Source organism: Dendropsophus ebraccatus, chromosome 5 (genome assembly GCF_027789765.1).
Source record: "Dendropsophus ebraccatus isolate aDenEbr1 chromosome 5, aDenEbr1.pat, whole genome shotgun sequence".
Taxonomy (NCBI): domain Eukaryota; kingdom Metazoa; phylum Chordata; class Amphibia; order Anura; family Hylidae; genus Dendropsophus; species Dendropsophus ebraccatus.
Genome location: NC_091458.1, coordinates 13,530,511 through 13,552,442, shown reverse-complemented (window position 1 = coordinate 13,552,442; position 21,932 = coordinate 13,530,511). Strand labels below are relative to the sequence as shown.

General features: G+C 42.8%; 1 protein-coding gene across 1 annotated transcript; it reads left to right on the top strand.

Annotated features, from left to right (window-relative positions):
- The first annotated feature begins 20,064 nt into the window (after nucleotides 1–20,064).
- LOC138794109 (odorant receptor 131-2-like) lies at nucleotides 20,065–20,973 on the top strand. The gene has a single exon (XM_069972875.1). The coding sequence runs from the start codon at nucleotides 20,065–20,067 to the stop codon at nucleotides 20,971–20,973; it is 909 nt and encodes a 302-aa protein (XP_069828976.1).
- Nucleotides 20,974–21,932: the final 959 nt, after the last annotated feature.

The following is a 21,932-nucleotide window of genomic DNA, read 5'->3' as shown; positions in this document are numbered from 1 at the left end:
CATCATGTGTATGACAGAGGGAGTACATATGGTGAGTCCTGACTAGGGATGGTCCGAACCTGACGAGGTTCGGGTTCGTACAAACCCGGACTCTCGGCAATGATTCCCGCTGTCTTAAACCTCCGTGGAGAGGGTGGATAAAGCGGGAAGACTGCCTGGAAAACTGGGATACAACCTATGGCTGTGGCTGTATCCCGGTTTTCCAGGCGGTCCTCCCGCTGTATCCACCCTCTGCACGGAGATTTAAGACAGCGGGAATCATTGCCGAGAGTCCGGGTTCGTACAAACCCAAACCTCGGCAGGTTCGGACCATCCCTGGTCCTGACACTTGTAAGTACTGCAGCATCTTTTCTGCTTTTGTCTGTATGTTATCCATGGCAGTGTGCTAATGGAGTGCCAGGCTGGCTATTGGAATTTGAACACTGGTGGCTGAAGAAGTTGGATTCCGCCCTAGGGAGTCCTGGAAAACATGGATACAGACATAGGCCATAGGCTATATCCATGTTTTCCAAGACTTCCTAGGACTGCATCCAACTTCTATGCTCACCACTATGATGCACTTTTCACATGTATAGGTGGCACTCAATGGCATCACATGTCACCATCACGGACCTTGCTGCTGTGAATGGGGCAGTTTAATTAATCACTTATAGAGATGCGTGCCTTCATATGTGTAACCTTGGACAATAGAAGAAACAAGCTGTGTGTCATAGGAAGCTGCACACCCAATAACTCTTATTAAAAACTCCTTTTTATTGTACCAGCAGAGTGAACATGTAAATAAATCACATCACAAATAGATATATATCAAAGACCATACAAAGAAAACTTAAAATCACTTAACACCTGCAACACCTGCAGAAGCACTGGTGATCCCCTATATGTTAGGAGTCTAACCCACTCCCTGGGTAAGCGTGTCTTATCTCCTGCAAATGAGCTAAAAAAAATAGCCGTAGTGCCCATACACATGTATAACTGGCAAAAAAAACTGTCAGAGGAAGTATGAATAGTGACCCCAGTGTGGCTGGAGGCAGCTCAAGTGTATCGCTCCCTCTTGGAGCTTCGTTAGGAGTCAGTTAACAGCAATTGAAAACAGCAATCCAAGAGGGAGCGAAATGCTTGGGGTATTTCCAGCCACAATGGGGTCAATCTTTATACTTCCTCTTACAGCGTCATCTACGCGTTCTCTTACCAATGACAACACCGCTATCTACATGTTCTCTTACTAATGACATTACGTCTATCTACGTGTTCTCTTACCAATGACATCACCACCATCTACATGTTCTTTTACCAATGATATCACCACCATCTACATGTTCTTTTACCAATGACATCACTGCCATCTACATGTTCTTTTACCAATGACATCACTGCCATCTACATGTTCTTTTACCAATGACATCACTGCCATCTACATGTTCTTTTACCAATGACATCACTGCCATCTATATGTTCTCATATCAATGACATCACCGCCATCTACATGTTCTTTTACCAATGACATCACCACCATCTACATGTTCTCATACCAATGACATCACCTCCATCTACATGTTCTTATACCAATGACATCACCTCCATCTACATGTTCTTTTACCAATGACATTACCTCCATCTACAAGTTCTCTTACCAATGACATCACCGCCATCTACATGTTCTTATACCAATGACATCACCTCCATCTACATGTTCTTTTACCAATGACATTACCTCCATCTACAAGTTCTCTTACCAATGACATCACCGCCATCTACATGTTCTCATACCAATGACATCACAGCCATCTACATGTTCTCATACCAATGACATCACCGCCATCAACATGTTCTTTTACAATGACATCACCCTCATCTACATGTTCTTTTACCAATGACATCAACGCCATCTACATGTTCTTTTACCAATGACATCACCGCCATCTACATGTTCTCATACCAATGACATCACCGCCATATACATGTTCTTTTATCAATGACATCACCTCCATCTACATTTTCCCATATCAATGACATCACCGCCATCTACATGTTCTTTTACCAATGACATCAACACCATCTACATGTTCTCTTACTAATGACATCACCGCCATCTACATGATCTCATACCCTCCATCTACACGTCCTCAGACCAATTACATCACTGCCATCTATATGTCCTCATACCAATGACATCACCGCCATCTACATGTTCTCTTACTAATGATATCACCGCCATCTACATGTTCTCTTACCAGGATTTCACCATGAAGTCATTATGGTTTCAAGAGGGTATCATTGGGATTTATGAGGATAGAGGAGTAGAGTTGGGGGTTTAACCTTTAAGGGGCTTCATGTATACATAATAGATCATCCCTTCGAGGGTTTCTCAAGGATAGGAAGAGTAAAGCTCATTTTCCCCCATAGGCAGCGGAGCTCCTGTACACAGGGATGGTTTTAGACTCATTGTGGCCTTGGACAAATTTATAAGGGGGCCAATGGGTAATAGGGCCAACGATCACCATGTTACACCACCAGGATTATGCTAATGTGAGTGACTGGAGCTGCATTGTCAACCAAAAGCGGCTGTGACCGCAACCTGACATTCATGATACTTCCAACCAGGATGGAACTCTACATGCAGCAACAGAGCGATCTTTGTTTGAGACCTCTGTCATGGCCAAGAGTGCATTGTAGGCTTAGCCCAGTAGCATTATACCTTGTACAGTAATAATGCCACTAAACCCAAATACAGGGATCTTCTCAGTGCCCCTTCTAATGCCATAACACAGACGAATCATTGGGTCTAAACTAGGGATGAGTGAACCGAACCGTAACCAACCAGATTCGTTATGAACTTCGCAAAAAGTTTGGTTCGTCACCGAACCAAACTTTGAGAAAGTTCGTAACGAATCTGGAATATTCAATAAGCGTACGCATATCTCGTGATATTCGAATATTTGATCCCATTAAATTCTATGGGAACAAGTATTCGATTATTGAAAAACATCTATTCGACCACTTGGAGGTCACCAAGTCCACAATGACACCTCAGGAAATAATGCCAACACCACTGGAATGCAACTGGGACAGCAGGGGAAGCATCTGACACCCCATAATCGCCGGTAATAAAGTCACAAGTCGATGTTATACAGGTGAATTACCTGGTTATTAAATGGTGTATGAATATTTTATAGGTACAGCTGGTCGGCTGTATTATGTAGCACGTAGCACTTGGTAAACAGAGTGCCTTATAGTAGCACAGCAGCCGGCTTATACCACCCTGTGTATTTCTGTATGACGTAGCAGCACGTAGCACTGGATGAACACACATACTACTCTTTTTTTTAGATCGAGACGTCTAGCACGTATCAGCAGCACAAAGCACTTGGTCAGCAGAGTGCTTGCACTACCATTTGTAGATTTGCTACTACATATTTGAATGGAAACACCCAGTAGCCTTGTTTGCTGTCACTGAATGGAAACACCCAGTAACCTTGCTTGCGGATAAGGAAATTGTTCTGTTCCACTTAGAAATTGCAAAAAAAATTGCAAAAAAAAATAAAAAATCAAATATCAATAATAAAAGTGTAATTTCCGAGGAGCTATGTAAAAAAATGTGAATTCAATAGTTTCCCACAGTTTTTTTATTCTTTTTTTTTAACATACTCATCTACATAAAACAGGCGTGAATTGGTTGGGTCTCATTTATTTCAAAATCCCATACCTACCTCCCTAACCCCAAAGCCTCGACCGCACCTTTCCTTATATTAAATTTTTACATTCGAAATTCTTTGTTGACCAAATTTTTTTCAACATTCTTCCACAGAGAATGAACTTTGTATGATTAATAATTTGGAATATAATTTTTTTTATTTATTGACATAATCATTAGAGATGAGTGAGGCGGCCGAGGTACAGGTTCGTATAAACCCTAACCATCGACTTTTGAATCCCGCTGTCTTCCATCTCCGTGGGGAAGGTGGAGACAGCCCAAGTCCCGCCTGTAAAACATGGATACAGCCTAGGTCACAGGCCTGTTTTCCAGGCAGGACTCAGGCTGTCTCCACCTTCCACATGGTCCGGGAAGACCGTGGAATTCAAATGCCGATGGTCAGGGTTTATACGAACCCGAACCTTTCCTGATGGGTAAAGAAAGCCTTAATCTATTTCCAATAAGGATAAATATGTTTGCAGAACCATATAATATGTAGAAAAAAATCTGTTCCTTGTGTCCCACAGTGGGGGAAAACTCAATCTAGTCTGGGGCCATGGGTGGGAGAAATGAGAGTGGGATCTGATCTCAGATCTCAGACGGCCCCAGGGACGATCCACAAGCCCCAGAGCTCCTGAGATCTGAGTGGGAGACATAAAAGCTCAAAATAATACCCACCAGTGCTCCCAGCCAGTAAGTGATGTCATAGCCCAGACACTGCTCAAAGAGCGGTGGTCGGGAACATAGACTATGAGCTTTCAACTACAGGGGTTTAGTACAGGGCAAAATTGCAAGTAACCAAATTGACAAATTTGGTCACTTTTGTATTATCTAACAGTTAGTGAAACAGAGATAGATGAGAGTACCCCTTATTTAGCCATGTGTCACATTTTCAAAACTTCAGTGACGAAAGCGATATCTTTCCGATTCCTTTTGATGATAGAATCTAAAGGGGTTATCCAGAGTTTAATAAATTTTTATATATTGCTACCCTAAGAAACATGTTCTGCTTACCTCTCCACGCGCCCCTGGTGTCCTGATGCAGCCTTTCCAGTGTCCCCAACTGACTGCAGCTCCACTACTTCCAAAAAGAACTTGGGAGTGACAGCCCACTCAGCCAATCACTGGCCACGAAGCTGTCCCATCTCAGCCAGTGAGTGGCTGAGCGGGTTGTCACTCCCAGGACAATTTATTTGTGGAAGCAGCAGAGCTGCTGTCAGCAGGGGGGCACCGGACAGGCTGCACAGGGGGAGCGTGGAGAGGTAAGCAGAACATGTTTATTTATGTACCATCCTCTCCAGTAGCCACAGCCCGTACAGCACTCGGAGTAGAGTAGACATCACCATGTTAACTTGTATAACTTTTGGAAGGCAATACAATACTTTAATAAACAATTTCGACTGACTTCTCCTTTAAATTATTATAATTATTTCATAAAACTCCCAACCCCCACAATTTATTCAAACCTTCAGTACATCTTGTATTTAAAGGGGTATTCCACTCAAACTTTTGATGTGTTTCTGCCCATGGTGAAACTAAAAATTTCTTCCATACTTGTTATTATCTATTCAGTCTCCTTTCCCTAGTTCTGAGCGGCTGCTTTCTGCCCTGCTGAAGACACAAAAATCTGTGTGAGATTTTCTCTCTGTCTCCCCCTCCTCCCCCCTCCCTTCTGAGACGGCTGATGTAAACAAGTCCCTGGCAGGCTTCAACATTGTAGCATCTTTGTAATACTGGGAGGGTTAATCTGAGGTCAGGTTGCTGATGAATTCACTTTGATTAACCCTCCCAGCATTACAAAGAAGCTACAATGTTGCAGATAAAGCCAGCCGGGGACTTGTTTACATCAGCCGTCTCAGAAGGGAGGGGGAGACAGAGGAAGGCTCACACACAGATTTTTGTGTCTTCAGCAGAAAGCAGCATCTGAGAATTGAGGGAAGGAGACTGAATAGATAATAACATATGACAGATAATAAGTATGGAAGGAATTGTTAGTCTCACTATGGGCAGCAACATTACCCCTTTAAGTCATTTAAATCTGTTCTTGTTCTTGGGGTCCTATCCCAATCAGGCATAATCAGGCAGATATTGCCGCATGTAATAAAGACAATGATCAGCCGAGTAGCCAATTATCATTTGATCATTGCCTTTAAGCGAGTTTAAAAATCATCGGCTAATAAAAGACTGTACAAAATTATTGTAAGGAGCTGCTCTTCTCTCAGAGACCGCATGGCCTTAAAAAGGTCCTGCTGGACCGAAACGTTGCTCACATAGTCTCTTATTCTTATGTACTTACTACAATGGTTGGAGTAAAAGCTTGTATTCATTCACTGTACAATAAATGTTCACATTTGCATGACTCAAGAGTGCCATGGCCTTACTACTGATACTATCATCTTGGTTGAAGAACCTGTTTACCACAGAGCACCTACCCTAGTGGGAAGAGGTTGCAGTAGAGATGAGCGAACTTGCCGGATTTCTGGTTCATATGAACCAGAAATCTCAGCGTCTGATTCCCGCTGTCTGCTCGCTCCGTGCAGCGGGTGGATACAGCGTAAGGAACGCCTGGAAAACTGGGATACAGCCATTGGCATAGGCTGTATCCCAGTTTTCTAGGCTTTCCCTACGCTGTATCCACCCGCTGCACGGAGCGAGCAGACAGCGGGAATCAGACGCCGAGATTTCTGGTTCATACGAACCAGAAATCCGGCAAGTTCGCTCATCTCTAGTGTGCAGCACCGATCCACAGGGTACAAGTGATCAGGACCCCCGCAGCCATGCTGCAGGGGGCCCGATCAGTCAGTGACAGGTTCTTGTCCTGTCACTGACTACCTTAAATGCTATGATCAATGTGCATTGCAGCGTTTAAAGAGGATGAACCACCAGGTACATCCTCTTTAACCTGAAGCCACGGATCGAACGGCGCCGGCACGGGGAAGCCTGGTGGTACATCCTCTTTAAGATGCTTGAAATAGAAGAAATCTTGAGAGTGCACTCACCATAAAAAACTTTCTTTATTAGATCCTTAAAATCGCAGACTTGTAGCAGACGACGGCATAGCACGCCAGCACCCTCCACTAATCGTTACAGCTGTTTCGTGCTAATCACAGCACTTCCACTTCAGAGGAAGTGCTGTGATTAGCACGAAACAGCTGTAACGATTAGTGGAGGGTGCTGGCGTGCTATGCCGTCGTCTGCTACAAGTCTGCGATTTTAAGGATCTAATAAAGAAAGTTTTTTTTATGGTGAGTGCACTCTCAAGATTTCTTCTATTTCAAGTGTTGGATGGACTTGTATATTCGAGGTGTTTGCACCACTTGAACTGCGTTCACAATCCGTTCCCTCATAGCCTGCAAAAATCCCGTCCCAGGTGTCCTGTAGTGCCGACCGCTTTGCCTATATATTTTTCCTTCCTCTTTAAGATGCTAAATGACAGCAGCTGAGGCAGCTGTGGGATTGCACTCGAGTATGTAGTGACAGGGAACTGCCAGGACCTGACAGACTCGCAGCAAGATTTACGCTGCGAGTCTGTACATGTGGACAGACCCTTAAACATATTTCAAATGTAAAAGCATTTCTGAAACTGTCGGATATAGACTTACTAATCCACCATGGGCCTGCATTGATTTGACAACCGTTGATTTGTCCTTAGTTAGGGTCCATTAAGGTGGTCGGGCATGCTCAGTTCAACTGCAATCTCCAGGAGGTACTGGCTTTTAGTCTGCACTGAGCCTGCAAGAATGGGGGATTGTGGGAAAGTGTATTTTTAAAAAGGTACTATAACTATATATGTGTATCTCTTATATACAAATAAAAACCTAAAAAATGATCATGCCAATTGAAAATATCCTTTCAGAGCACATAGTGGACCTGTAGACATATTGGTTATCACTATGACTGCTGGGTGTACCTGATTAATATAAAAAGCCAGCATGTCCTTCTTTCTCTGCCCCCTCATAGAGAAGACCTGTGAGTCCGGTTTCCTTACTCATACATCGAGAAAGTCTATAGGGGAGATTTATCAAACTGGTGTAAAGTAGAATTGTCTTAGTTGCCCCTAGCAACCAATCAGATTCCACCTTTCATTTTTCAAAGAGTCTGTGAGGAATGAAAGGTGGAATCTGATTGGTTGCTAGGGGCAATTAAGACAATTCTACCTTACACCAGTTTGATAAATCTCCCCCTATGTGTCCTGCTTCCACCACCAACTTAAATGGTACCTGTGGTTTGGAGCGGACAGAACCTATACTGAATAAATATTATTATAGCCCTGTATGATAGGGCTACCGATCAGCTGATCACAACAATCCTCATTTATCAGCCACGCATTTCCGCCAATGGCTAAGAGCAGGAAAACATGGCCGCAAACCTGATGGAGGGTCTATAAACAAATGCTGACCTCAGGATGTCTAATAGGACCCTAACCCTGATCTAACCCTAATACCAAGCCTGATCTGTTTGATGTACAAGAGCTGTGCCTCCATTTTGAACAATTTTGCAGAACTTCAGTAAGGCAAACAATGAGATGTTTCCAATTTCCACTGTGTCTGGCTTCCTTACTCCTCACATCCGACACCACCAGACGGGAGACCTATACAGGGAATACAAGCACAACCATGTCCACTATAACCACCCTGCCACATGAACTGTCCTGGTGGAAGTCCCCAAGCCAAACAATAAGGACCACAAGCCTTAGCCATGCCACAGGTCTCCATCCATCATACTATAATGTCACATTGATCAAGCAGTTTGACCTGTTACTAACTTTACGTACAGTGTTATAGGAAATATTCTGTATATCTTCAAATCCCTGCTTGTTCTCAGCAGCTACCCCTGTATACATGCTTTGGCTAATTTCAAAAGAAGTCATGTGGAACATTCAAATTTGAAAAATATTCAAAACGATTTAAAAAAAAAAAAAAAAAAAATGGGGAAGGGGCAATTTTGGGGGGCTTTTTCAGATCTGTATTCAGACGTGCACTTTTGGCGCAAATAAGTGTGTAAAAGAGAAATAATAGTTCTGTAAGAATAATATCCTATCTGTGAAGACATGAAAAATGGAAAATTAACTTAACCCCTTAACGATGGATGACGTACATTTACGCCATCTTGTCACTAAGGGACCGCGACTGAACTCCCGTGATCCTGACTGCTATCTGCAGCCCCAGACCGCGGCTCCCGCTAACTAAGACCGTTAAATGCATCTGTCAAACATGACAGCTGCATTTTAAAGTCCCCCATAGCGCATCATTGGTGGTCTGTAGGGGGATCCCTTTATCTTACCAGCCCAGGCCTCAGCGTCAGAATGACGCTGATCCCGGCTCGGTATTCTATTGATCTGGTCTGCAGCAGACCAGACCAATAGAGCACCGATCTCATTGATCGGTGCTGTATAATGCATACTACACTGATCCCTATGGGAGATCAGTGTAGTTGTATTTGAAGTCCCTCAGGGGGAATAACCCTAACCCCAGGGGGAATAACCCTCACCCCAGGGGGACTTCTAATTAATGTATAAGTAAAAAAAAGGATTTTATTAATTAAAAAAAAACTCCCTCAAAAAAGTCTGAATCACCCCCTTTTTCCCATTTTATAAATAAAAATAAATAAATATATTTGGTAATGCCGCATGCGTAATCACCCAAAATATTAAATTATCACATTCCTGATCTCACACGATAAACAGCGTAAATGCAAAAAACCGCCAAAGTGCGAAATTGTGCATTTTTGGTCACATCAATTCCAGAAATATGGTAATAAAAAGCGATCAAAAAGTTGCATATACGCAATCAAGGTACCAATAGAAAGAACACATCATGGTGCAAAAATGACACCTGACACAGCCCCATAGACCAAAGGATAAAAGCGTTATAAGCCTGGTCAAAGAGCAATTAAGGAAAGTTTATTTTCCATAAAAGGTTTTATTTTTTAAAAGCCATCATATAATGTAAAAGTTATGCAAATTGCATATCGTTTTATTCATACTGACTTGAGAAACATACATAACATGTCAGTTTTACCCTAGGACAAACGGTGTAAAAACAAAGGCCCCCCTCCCCATTTGTTTTTTTCAATTTCACCGCACAAATAAAAAAAAATTCTGGTTTTGCTGTATATTTTATGCAAAACTTTAAGTCCGCCATTGCAAAGTAAAATTATTGACACAAAAAATAAGGGCTCATGTGGGTCTGTAGGGGAAAAAATACAAGTTCTATGGCCTTTTAAACATGAGGAGGAAAAAACAAAAATGCAAAAAAGGAAATTGACTCCGCCATTAAGGGGTTAAACTAATGGGAAAAAATATTGTTAAGCCAGCATTTTAACAAACGTTGTAAATGTTGTTTTCTACTGCTTAAGGCTTTCTAAGCTCCAAAAATTCTAGACTAAAGATTAAACAAAGTACAATTTCTGGTTATTTCTTTGCATTTGGATAGTTAGTTTATTCCAAAAGACTAAGAGGGACACTTTTTACGGACTTTGCACCTATTTTTAGGTGAATAAATGGAATTTCTATTTATGAACCTGTATTCGACAGGCAAATATTTTTTTAAATGCGACTTTGAAAAATCTGCCTGTTTTAAGTATTCACCCAAAAATTCATATAATTCGAGATTTGTGCCAAATTTATTACTTGCGCCAAAAACTGGTACAGGCCTATGTCTGGTCAGTACCAGGTGAATATGCTGTAAAATTTTTATGCGAATATTCTGAGAATATTCTAGTCACAAATCTCTGAGTAGTTTGTTAAATTAGCCCAATTTTGCTAGCTAAAGGCCGAAAAGTTGCATGTTTTAGGCTCGTAGTAAATAGTAGTAAAAATAGTAAAAGACCGCCTAAATTTCCAGATTGCATTTCACTGAATGAATGTTTAGGTTTCTTCTGGCCAAAAGTTTTCTACCTGGCTGCAGAGATTTCCCAAATCACTGGAGATGTTAAATGTGAAAAAGATTTTGCATTTGCAAATCCCTTTTGGCTCATTTATAGGAAATACACAGAGAAGAAAAAAGTTTTGCCAACAGTGCAAATACACATAGAAGTAAATTGAGTGGAAATTTTTGCCTTTTGTATTTGTTAATTTTTTATTTTTAAATGGAAGCAAGGGTTTATTTTAACCCCTTAGGGACCAAGCCTGTTTGGGCCTTAATGACCAGGCTCATTTTTCAAAATCTGACCTGTCTCACTTTATGCGCTTATAGCTCAGTGATGCTTTAACGTATGCTAGCGATTCTGAGATTGTTTTTTTGTAACATATGGTACTTTATGTTAGTGGCAAAATTTGGTCACTGTCTTGTGTGTTTTTTGTGAAAAACATCAAAATATAATGAAAAATTTGAAAATTTTGCACTTTACGAACTTTGAAATTCTTTGCTTCTAAAAAAAAAAGGCACATGACAAAAATTAGTTAGTAAGTCACATTATCAATATGTCCTCTTTATTCTGGCTTCATTTCGTAAACATATTTCACTTTTTTAGGGTGTTACGGGGCTTAGAAATGTATCAGCAAATTATGAAATTTTCATGAAATTTCCAAAACTGATTTTTTTAGGGACCAGTTCTTTTTTTAAGTTGATTTAGGAGGCTTGTATACTGGAAACTCCCATAAGTGACCCCATTTTGGAAACTAGAGACCTTAAAGAATTAATCTAGGGGGTATAATGAGCATTTTAACCCTACAGGGGCTGGAGGAAAGTATTCACAATTAGGCCGGAAAAAAATGGAAAATAGAAATTTTCCAATAATATATTTGTTAAGATTAAAGTATCTCATTTTCATAATAAACATGAGAGAAAATGCACCCCAAATTTTGTAATGCAGGTTCTCCTAAGTAGAACGGTACCCAACATGTGGGCGTAAACCACTGTATGGGCACACAGCAAGCCTCAGAAGGAAGGGAGCACCTATTAGCATTTCCAGTTCAGATTTTGCTGAAGAAATTTCTGAGCGCCAGGTGTGTTTGCAGAGCCCCTGTAGTGTCAGCAGAATAGAACCCCCCCAAAAGTCACCCCATTTTGGAAAGTACACCCATCAAAGAATACATCTTGGGGTGTGGTGACCATTTTGACCCCACAGGTATTAGAGGAAAGTATTCAAAAGAAGACAGTAAAAATGAAAAAATTGAATTTTTCCAATAACATGTTTGTTTAGTTTGAAATTTCTCAATTTCACGAGAAACAGGGGAGAAAACTCACCCCAATATATGTAACGCAGGTACTCCTGAGTAGAACGATACCCCATATGTGGGCATAAACCACTGTGTGGGCACACAGCGGGCCACAGAAGGAAGGGAGCGCCAAGCATTTTCAGTGCATGATTTTCCTGAAGAAGTTTCTGAGCGCCAGGTGCGTTTGCAGTGCCCCTGTAATGTCTACAGAATAGAACCCTCCCCCCCAAAATCACCCCATTTTGGAAAGTACACCCCTCAAGGAATTTATCTTGGGGTGTGGTGAGCATTTTGACCCCACAGGTATTGGAGGAAAGTATTCAAAACTAGACCGTAAAAATGAAAAAATTTGAATTTTTTCAATAACATGTTTGTTTAGTTTGAAATTTCTCAATTTCACTAGGAACAAGGGAGAAAAAGCACCCCAAAACTTGTAACGGAGGTTCTCCTGAGTACAATGGTACCCCATATGTGGGCATAAACCACTGTATGGGCACACAGCAGGGCTCAGAAGAGAAGGAGTGTCATTTTAGTTACAGGCAATATGTGGGTGTTTACTGATTATCTGGGGTGGTAATAGACAATCTCAGGGTGTTTACTGGCTATCTGAGGTGGCAGCAGGCAATCTGGTGTGTTATGGGCAATCTGGGGTGGTTACGAGCAGTCTGTGCCAATCTGGGGTGGTTACGGTCAATCTGGGGTGGTTACGGTCAATCTGGGGTGGTTACGGTCAATCTGGGGTGGTTACGGTCAATCTGGGGTGGTCACAGGCAATCTGGGGTGGTTACTGGCTGTATGGGGTGGTTATGGGCATTCTTGGGGTGTTTACTGGCTATCTAGGGGTGGTTACTGGCTATCTGGGGTGGTGATGGCAATCTGATGGTGTTCACTGACTATCTGGGGTGGTGACGGGCAATCTGGTGGTGTTCACTGACTATCTGGGGTTGCAACGGGCAATCTGGGGTGGTGACGGAAAATCTGGGGTGGTGACGGGAAATCTGGGGTGGTTGCGAGCAATCTGTGGTGGTTACAGGCAATTTGGGGTAGTTACAGGCAGTCTGGCAATCTGGGGTGGTTACGGGCTGTCTGGAATGGTTATGGGCTATGGGGGGGATACGGGCAATCTGGGGAGATTACGGGCAATCTGGGGAGATTACGGGCATTCTGGGGTGGTGACAGGCAATCTGGGGTGGTTATGGGCTGTCTGGGATGGTTATGGGCTGTCTGGGATGGTTATGGGCTGTCTGGGATGGTTATGGGCTGTCTGGGATGGTTATGGGCTATCTGGGATGGTTATGGGCTGTCTGGGGTGGATACGGGCAATCTGGGGTGGATACGGACAATCTGGGGAGGTTACAGGCAATCTAGGGTGGTTACAGGCAATCTGGGGTGGTTACAGGCAATCTGGGGTGGTTACGGGTAATCTGGGGTGGTTACGGGTAATCTGGGGTGGTGATGGGTAATCTGGGGTGGTTACAGGTAATCTGGGGTGGTTACAGGGTGTTTACGGGTAATCCAGGGCACTTGACTTTGGTGACAGGCGTAAAAAAGTGCCGGCACCATTTGGAACAAGCGATCAGTGGTATATAGTATATACCGCTGATCACTTGTACTAGGACCACACCGGGTGGTCACCGATCATTGCCCCATGCTCTCCGCCACCTCCGGTGGTGGAGAGAATGAAGCTTGGATCATTTTTAGGAATCCATCACTGTGAACAGAGTCTGTTCACAGTGATGACGGCGGCCATCTTGGATCAGATGGCCGCCCAGGGAGGGGAGGGTCAGTGGCCAGGTCACTAGGGTTAATTCTGGGGATGGGGGGACATGTTTTCATCTCCTCTCACTGTGGATTCACGGTGAGAAGAGATGAAAGCGTTCAGCTGCGCTGGCAATGCCCGTTACCGGTAGCCGCCTTTATACTGATAATAACGGCGATCACCGGTGAGGGGACTGGCCGGGACTGACCCCACACTCTCCCCCAACCCCTCAGCTACCTCCGATAGCTGAGAGGAGGGGGCTGCGGGCATTACCGGCGCCGGTGCACTATTCTGCACCATCGCCATAAAGAGCTGATGGCAGCAGAATAGAGCCCATTAGTGATCGCCGTAAAAATCCGTATCGGCGGTCACTAATAACATAATACATGTATTCTACGCTACGGTTACGGCGATACCACATTTGTGTGAGTTTTTTTTAACTATTATCACTTTGGCGCAATAGAAACTATCTTCTTAGCCAAAACCCACAAAAACTGTCGCCACATTGCAAGATCCATAGCGTTCTCATCTTTTGCGCGACAGAGCTGGTTTTGGGCTTATTTTTTGCGGGAAGATCTGTAGTTTCTATTGATACCAAGTTTTATATGTACATGACTTTTTGATCTCTTTTATGACGTATTTTCTAAAGTGGATTGATAAAATACAGCTATTCTAGTACTGTTTTTTTTATTTTTTTTTACAGCGTGTGTCGTGCGATATAATTATTGATATAGTTTTATAGATTGGGTTGTTACGGACGTAACGATACCAAATATGTATAGGATTTGTGTTTTTGATCACTTTCATGTAATGTTTTATAGTGTATGGGGAATGTAATGCATCTTTATTATTGGGGGGGCTGGGGGGCTGTGTTGTGTTTGGTGCACACTTTTTTCACTTTTTTTTACTTTTACACTAGTGTACATTACTGTACACTAGTGTAAAATACTTTGATCACTGATACAATACATTGCAGTACCTGATGTACTGCAATGTATTGTATCATACCTCATGCTGACAGGCAATAGCCACGGCCACCCCTGTCAGCATCAGGCATCTCCATGGAGACCCCGGGGACCTTCATTAGGACCCCGGAATCACCATGGAGACATCGGGACCCGTTAGATGCCGCTGTCATGGTTTGACAGCGGCATTTAACGGGTTAAACTGCCCAGAGCGGAGAATCCTCCGCTCCGGGCAGTTACAGGAGGGTGTCAGGCGGTCACACTGACCGCTGATCACCCGTCCTGCAGCCGCCGCCGGGCGGTAATTTATTCCGATGCGCCCGCCGTTAAAAGGCGTACGCATCGGAATAAAGCCCATTAGTGGCCGCCGTGAAAAGGCAGCATGGCGGTCACTAAGGGGTTAAACAGCATGAATTGCATTTGCAAGATTTTAAGGTCTTGCGATATATATATATATATATATATATATATATATATATATAGTTGTTTCTTTTATATAAATGTTATATTATATGAAATTATAGTTATATTATTTTAATATGTGGATATTATTTTATGTTTGGAACTTATGTGTAATAAAATATATTTGTTGCATCAAGTGTGTTTTTATTAATGTATTTATTTTTTTGCTGCCCATCATAGTGTCAGGCCCTGGGCCCATTGGAGGACCCAAGGTACCCTGGTAGACCAATACACCTCCAATCACCAGGGTCAGAATCTAGACTCTAAGGCCAGTAAACTGTAGGTTTGGTACTAAAACAAAACATTAAAATGGTCTTCAAAATCGATCAAGGTCAAAAATCTCAAGTATATAACAAGTAATGAAAAAAAAATAAAGACAAAATAGGTCATAAATGCATAAATAGAAAAAAAAACTGGAGGGCACTCACCATAAAAATGGTTCTTTTATTCTTATACGTGTAACATGAACACGGACACCGTGTAGCTGGCGGGGGGCGCCTTGTGCAAGATGATTAGACGAGTGACAGCTGATTCCCAACAAAGTGCTTCTACTGACTCTACGTCAGCGTACACGTGACCCCACTATATAGTGTGGCTGGGGCACGCATGCGCTGTACTATAAAGAAATGGTAGTGAATTAAAGACATGATTAAAAACAAATCATCATTATTCAACGCAATTGTTCAGAGGAACATTTTAAGATCTATTTTATCGTTCATGCCTGAGGCCCCTTGTGCATTAGTAGCTATAATAATCTTAGCTTCTTCTTGCAGGAGAACTTTATTGTTGTCTCTGTCACTATTCAGATGGACCCGCTTAAGTCCCATAAAACGCAGGACTTTTACATCTCCCTTATGTTCCTCTTGGACATGTTTAATTAGTCCTGATCGAGCGGATGTGCTCGCTGAATCTCACATTCATTGGACGTATGGTCTTCCCTACATAGTATAGACCACATTCACATATAATGGCATAAACTGTATATCTAGTGCGGCAGCAAATAGTATCTCGAATGTCAAACTGCCCTCCTCCCAGATTTACTGTTTTACAAGGAAACATGTGGTTACACCATCTACAGCTTCCGCATTTGAAGCTGCCTTTGGGGGCACATTTGTTCAGCCAGCTTGACCTATGGTCATCATTGAATTTGCTATGTACCAATACGTCCTTAAGATTCTGACAACGTCTGAAGGCGACTATAGGTCTCTCCGGGGCCTCAGGCATGAACGATAAAATAGATCTTAAAATGTTCCTCTGAACAATTGCATTGAATAATGATGATTTGTTTTTAATCATGTTTTTAACCCCTTCCCCCAATATGACGTCCAGGGACGTCATGAAAAGCAGTGCCAGAACGCATCATGACGTCCCTGGACGTCATGCCTTCTCTGCCTCCCCCCACTGTCATTATCAGAGATCGGGAAGCAGGAGGAGGCTGTGTTACACAGCCTCACCCTGCTGCCACTGCCCGGAGGGGAACTGTGTTCCCCCCTGGACAGTTAACCCCATAGGCGCCGTGGTCGTTGTGACCGCAGCGTCTATGGGGAGATCTGCTGTCTCCCTCGCCGATCGGGCGGCAGGAGGAAGCTGCGGCACATTGCCTCCTCCTGCCGCCACTACTGATGTCCTCCCCAGGGCCCCCATGCAGCTCCCCCCGCTCCCCCCCGTCCTCCCCGTGCCTCCAGCCTGCCGCTCAGGGCTTAGAGTGCCACCCCCGCCTGCCGGAGCTTTCAACCCAGACCCCCCTCCCCCCCCGCCTCCCAAGCGCTACCCCCGCCTGGATGCCCGCGGGAGCTTTTGACCCCCCCCCCCCTTGCCTGCCCGGAGCTTCCAGTCTCCCCCCAGCCGGGAGCCTCCAGTCCCCTCCCCCCCCCCCCCCGGGGCTTCCAGCGAGCCGGATCCCGGAGCCGCGCCTCCCCCTCGGGTTACCATAGTAACCCAGACGCTACCCGGTGCGTCTGGGTTACTATGGCTAGTGACGATCAGGTCCCTGCACAGTGCAGGGACCGGATCGTTAGAATGAGCTGTCAGTGTGTAACACTGACAGCCCATTCACTATATAATGCAGTACAGCACCGATCAGGTGCTGTACTGCATTATACAAGTACCTGCAAAAGTAAAAGTAAAAACACACACACACACAAATAAATAAATACATAAATAAATAAATAATTGAATAAATAAATAACTAATTAAATAAATATAAATAAATATACACATTCCCCATCCCCCTTTATAAATGATCCCCTATAAATAAGATACACATATTTGGTATCGCCGCATCCGTAATGACCCCGTCTATTAACCCGTTACATCAATTATCCCACCCGATGAACACTGTAAAAAAACTAAACAAAAAACTAACCAAAATGACAATTTTTTGTTAATTCCGCCCTCTATAAAATATAGAAAAAAAGCTATCAAACTGACATATGTACCCAAAAGAAGTACCATTAAATATGTCAGCTTATGCTGCAAAAGAAAATCCCCTACGTAACTCCATTTGCAAAAAAAGAAAACTATTACCGCTGTTACAATATACAAGACACAAACAGTATTTATAGCATAAATGTCATAAAATATAACAAAAGCTATATAACATGGATATCACTGTAATCGTACCGACCTGACGAATAAAGATAACATGTCATATGTGACGGATAGTAAACGGCGTACAAAAAAAATGGTGAAAAACAGCTGCTAAATTCTGTTTTTTATTCATACCACCTCATTAAAAATTAACTAAATATTGATCAGGGTGTCAGACGTCCCCCAGAATGGCAACAATGGAAACGTCAACTTGTCTTACACAAATATTTTGGCACCGCAAGGCCTCGGTGACATGGTATAATGGCTAAAAAAAAACTTAAATAAAAAAAGGCCCCAAAATTTGCCAGGTCTCTGTCATGTCTGCGGCCTGTGGTTGAGTCAGGTGACGCACTGCAGCCACATATGGGGGATTTCTAGAAACACTGGAATAAGTGGAATAAATAGTGAGTTCCATTTCTCAGTCAGTATTTGCTGTGTTAGAGGAAAAAATGGATTAAAATGGAATATCTGCCAAAATAATGAAAATTTTAAATTTCTCCTCCAACCTGCTTAAATCTCTGCGAAACACCTAAAGGGTTAATACACTTATGAAATGTTACTTTGAATACTTTGAGGGGTGCAGTTTTTACAGTGGAGAGATTTATGGGGGTAACATACAGGCCTCATAAATCCACTTCAGAACTGAACTGGTCCCTAATAAAATCAGAATTTGACATTTTCCTGAAAATTTGAAAAATCGCTGCAAAATTTCAAAGCCCGCTAACATCCTGACAAGTAAAAGGACGTTCACCAAATGATGTCACCATAAAGCAGACATGTTGTAGATGTTGCAGTAGTAATTAGTTCATGTGACATGACTATCTTTCTTAGGAAAAGAGAATTTTGAATATAAAGGATTGTAAATTTTTCTAATTTTTGCGCAAATGTTGTGTTTTAAAAAAAAAAATGACTGAGTGTATCAACCAAAGTATACCACAAACATAAAGAGGAATATGTCACGAAAAAACAATCTCAGAATAATCGCAATAGTTAAAAGCACCGCAAAGTTATAACTACATAAAGAGAGACTGGTCAGATTTGAAAAATAGGCCCTGGTCATTAAGGCCAAAACAGGCTGAAGAGGCAAGGGGATAATTCACTACCATTTCTTTATAGTACAGCGCATGCGTGCCTCAGCCACACTATATAGTGGGGTCACGTGTACGCTGACGTAGAGTCAGTAGAAGCACTTTGTTGCGAAACAGCTGTCACTCGTCTAATCATCTTGCACAAGGCGCCCCCGCCAGCTACACGGCGTCCGTGTTCATGTTACACGTATAAGAATAAAAGAACCATTTTTACGGTGAGTGCCCTCCAGTTTTCTTTTTTTTCTTTTCTATTTATGCATTTATGGACAGTGTCTATTGCTACACAGAGTGAGCACCCCGTTGCACCTGGTCTCTCTTTCTATGAGTTTTTTTACAAAATAGGTCATGTTTGCAATGCAAAAAAAAACAAAAAAAAAAAACAGAAAGCTTGGTCCCCAGATTACATCACTATCATTTACTAACACTTTATGACTTTATTCCATACAGAATATTCTTGTGCATCATGTGGGACAAAGTTATTGAAACCTCTTGGAAGAGAAAGATGATGCAAGTCAAAACGATTAAAAAACAAATTCAGACCTGAGCTGCCCTCAGATGGAGATCTCTATTGGGATCTAGAACCCTATAAATGTCGTCCTCTCTATATATTGGTGAACACATAGGAAGCTTCTGCAACATGTCACTCGTCTACCTGACCAGGTGAGACTTTTATTAGTTAAGTTTTTTATTATTTCATCACAAAAAAAACCTGCTCCTTAATTTTTCATAATGCATTTCAAAAATTTACTTTGTCTAACAGTTTTAGGCTATGTTAACACTACATAAGTATCCGGACGTAGCGCGTTCCGCGAATAAGCGGCCGGAGACTTACGTAGTTTGTGTACAATGGAAAGTATACGATGTACGGCGGCACAGTTCACACTACGTAAGAACTTACGCCAGGATCATACGCGGCACCGTAAAAAATGAACCAGACCATTGTTTGAGGACGAAAATGCCGTAACTTACGCCCGTAGCGTTACATGCGGTCCCGTACGTAGTGGTGATTTCTTCATTTTTGCAGCTTTTTGTGCCGATCCAAAAGGTTCTGTGGGGTGTCCGGAGCTAGGCGAAGATTTCCAAGTAAAAGACCGCTGTCAGATCGCTACATAGGGCACTCGGGAAGCATAAGTAGACTTTTGGCGTAAGTTCGAGCTCCGTACGTAGCCGGCTGCAAGTAGCGTAAATCCCCGGCCGGAGTTTAACGCGTATATGTCCGGCCGCGAAAATATGCGGCCGGACATATACGCAGTGTGAACATAGCCTTATCTTGTAATATAATGATTTACTTTTTCTTTGCCGTTTTTAGGTCAATTTGTTACTCGTAAACCCACCAAAAAACGATAATGATGAACGCGACATTTCTGTACAGCAACAAGACCAAGGTGTCTTATGGATCACTAGAAAATATAAGGATTCTGTATCTGTCCATGATCCTCCCACCCTTCTGCCTGTACCTTCCATCTGTTATAGTCATACTATGTGTGTTCTTCACCACCTCTCGCATTCGAGAGAACGTCCGATATCTGCTCTTCAGCCACATGATCATCTCTGACTCCTTACAACTTTCCCTAGCCTTCTTTCTTTTCATAGCAGTTCTATATCATGTCTTTCTGCCGGTGAAATGGTGTTGTCTCATAGCTGGTGTTTCGGCCAGCACAACTTTAATTACTCCTTACAACTTGGCCCTCATGTCCTTGGAACGTTACATCGCTGTCTGCTTCCCCTTGAGACATGGAGTCATCTGCACAGTTCGACGGTGTAACGTGGCCATCTTGGTGATGTGGGGGATTGGGGCCCTTCCTATAGTCATCGAGCTTCTTATTTTGTCTTTCTTAGTCGACAACCCTTTTTTTTCTCGTAAGACGTTCTGCATATGGAGACTTCTGCAGGTATACAACTTTCAAATCACAATAAGGTTCCTAACTTTTTCCCTCAGTTTCACCGTGGTGGTGATCATTATAGGTTACACTTATATCAAAGTTATAATGGTTGCTCGAAAGATGGGATCAGGAACATCTTCTGCCTCCAAGGCAGCAAAAACGGTCTTACTCCACGGGTTTCAGCTCCTCTTATGCCTGTGTTCGTTCAGCAGCACATTCACGGAGAATCTCTTTAAGAAAACGTATAAGAACATGGCCGTCATCAACTTCTTTGTGTTTATGTGCTTGCCGCAATATATCAGTCCCTTTATTTATGGGGTGAGAGATGAAATCATCCGCGCACGGATAAGGAAATTGATCTGCTCCACTTAGTGTCAGTGACCCCTTCATTTACCGTCTGCTATTCTTATATCTAGAGTTGATTGTTGATCTAGCTATGTTGATTTAAGTGTAACACAAAGACAGAGACAACACAACACAAACACAATAATTGCTGAGTCCACTAGCCAGGTTGGTATCTATCAGTCGTCACAGTACAGCATTAGAAGTTTGGGAGGGGGGGGGGTGAGTCAGAAAGTCAAGCTGGAATCAGGAAACCATGGAAATCACAATCAGGGAACAACACTACCTTACGGTCCCTTCACACAGAGCGATGATTTGCGTAATCGAACGATTAACGATTTCGAAGTAACAATGTGTTTTTTATAACGATCAGTGTTTAGATGGAACGATAAATCATTTGAAAAAATCGTTATTATGATTGTTTTCAGATCGCTTAAACCCATCTCACACATAGAGTGAATCGTTGAAAGACGAAGGGATCTGCGAATTTTTAGCGAACGGCCAACGACGATTTCAGAACATGTTGAAAGACCAAGATGAACGATTTATCGCTCATCGCTTGATCGTACGCAGTGTTTACTCAAGCCGATTATCGCTCAAATTTGAACGATAATTGATCCGTGTAAATAAGTCACACTCTAAAGAGGCTCTATCGCAGGCAACAAAGCATTATGGGGTGGTAGTTTTATCGAGGCTGGAGTCTCAGCCCCAGGCGTGATTGGAGCAGAGACTCCATCCCCAGCATACGCTATAGAGCTGACTGGTGGTGACGTTCCGGGGGTGGTGAAGTCCCAGCTACTGCACACAGTAACTATGGATGCAGCCGGCTCACTCCTAGCATCTGGCCAGGCTGGTTGTCAGGGACGCCGTTGGCATGTCCAGGGGGCCGGCCGCGCACTTTGGCAGTGCCAGGAGCCGGGCACGCTGGTCGGCCTGTGACACTATCTCTGTCCCTTTATTGAAAAAAGTTAATGAATAAAGTCTTGATT

Excerpts from the sequence above, each read along its gene's own strand:
- LOC138794109 (XM_069972875.1), top strand. The coding sequence starts at position 20,065 with ATGATGAACGCGACATTTCTGTACAGCAACAAGACCAAGGTGTCTTAT.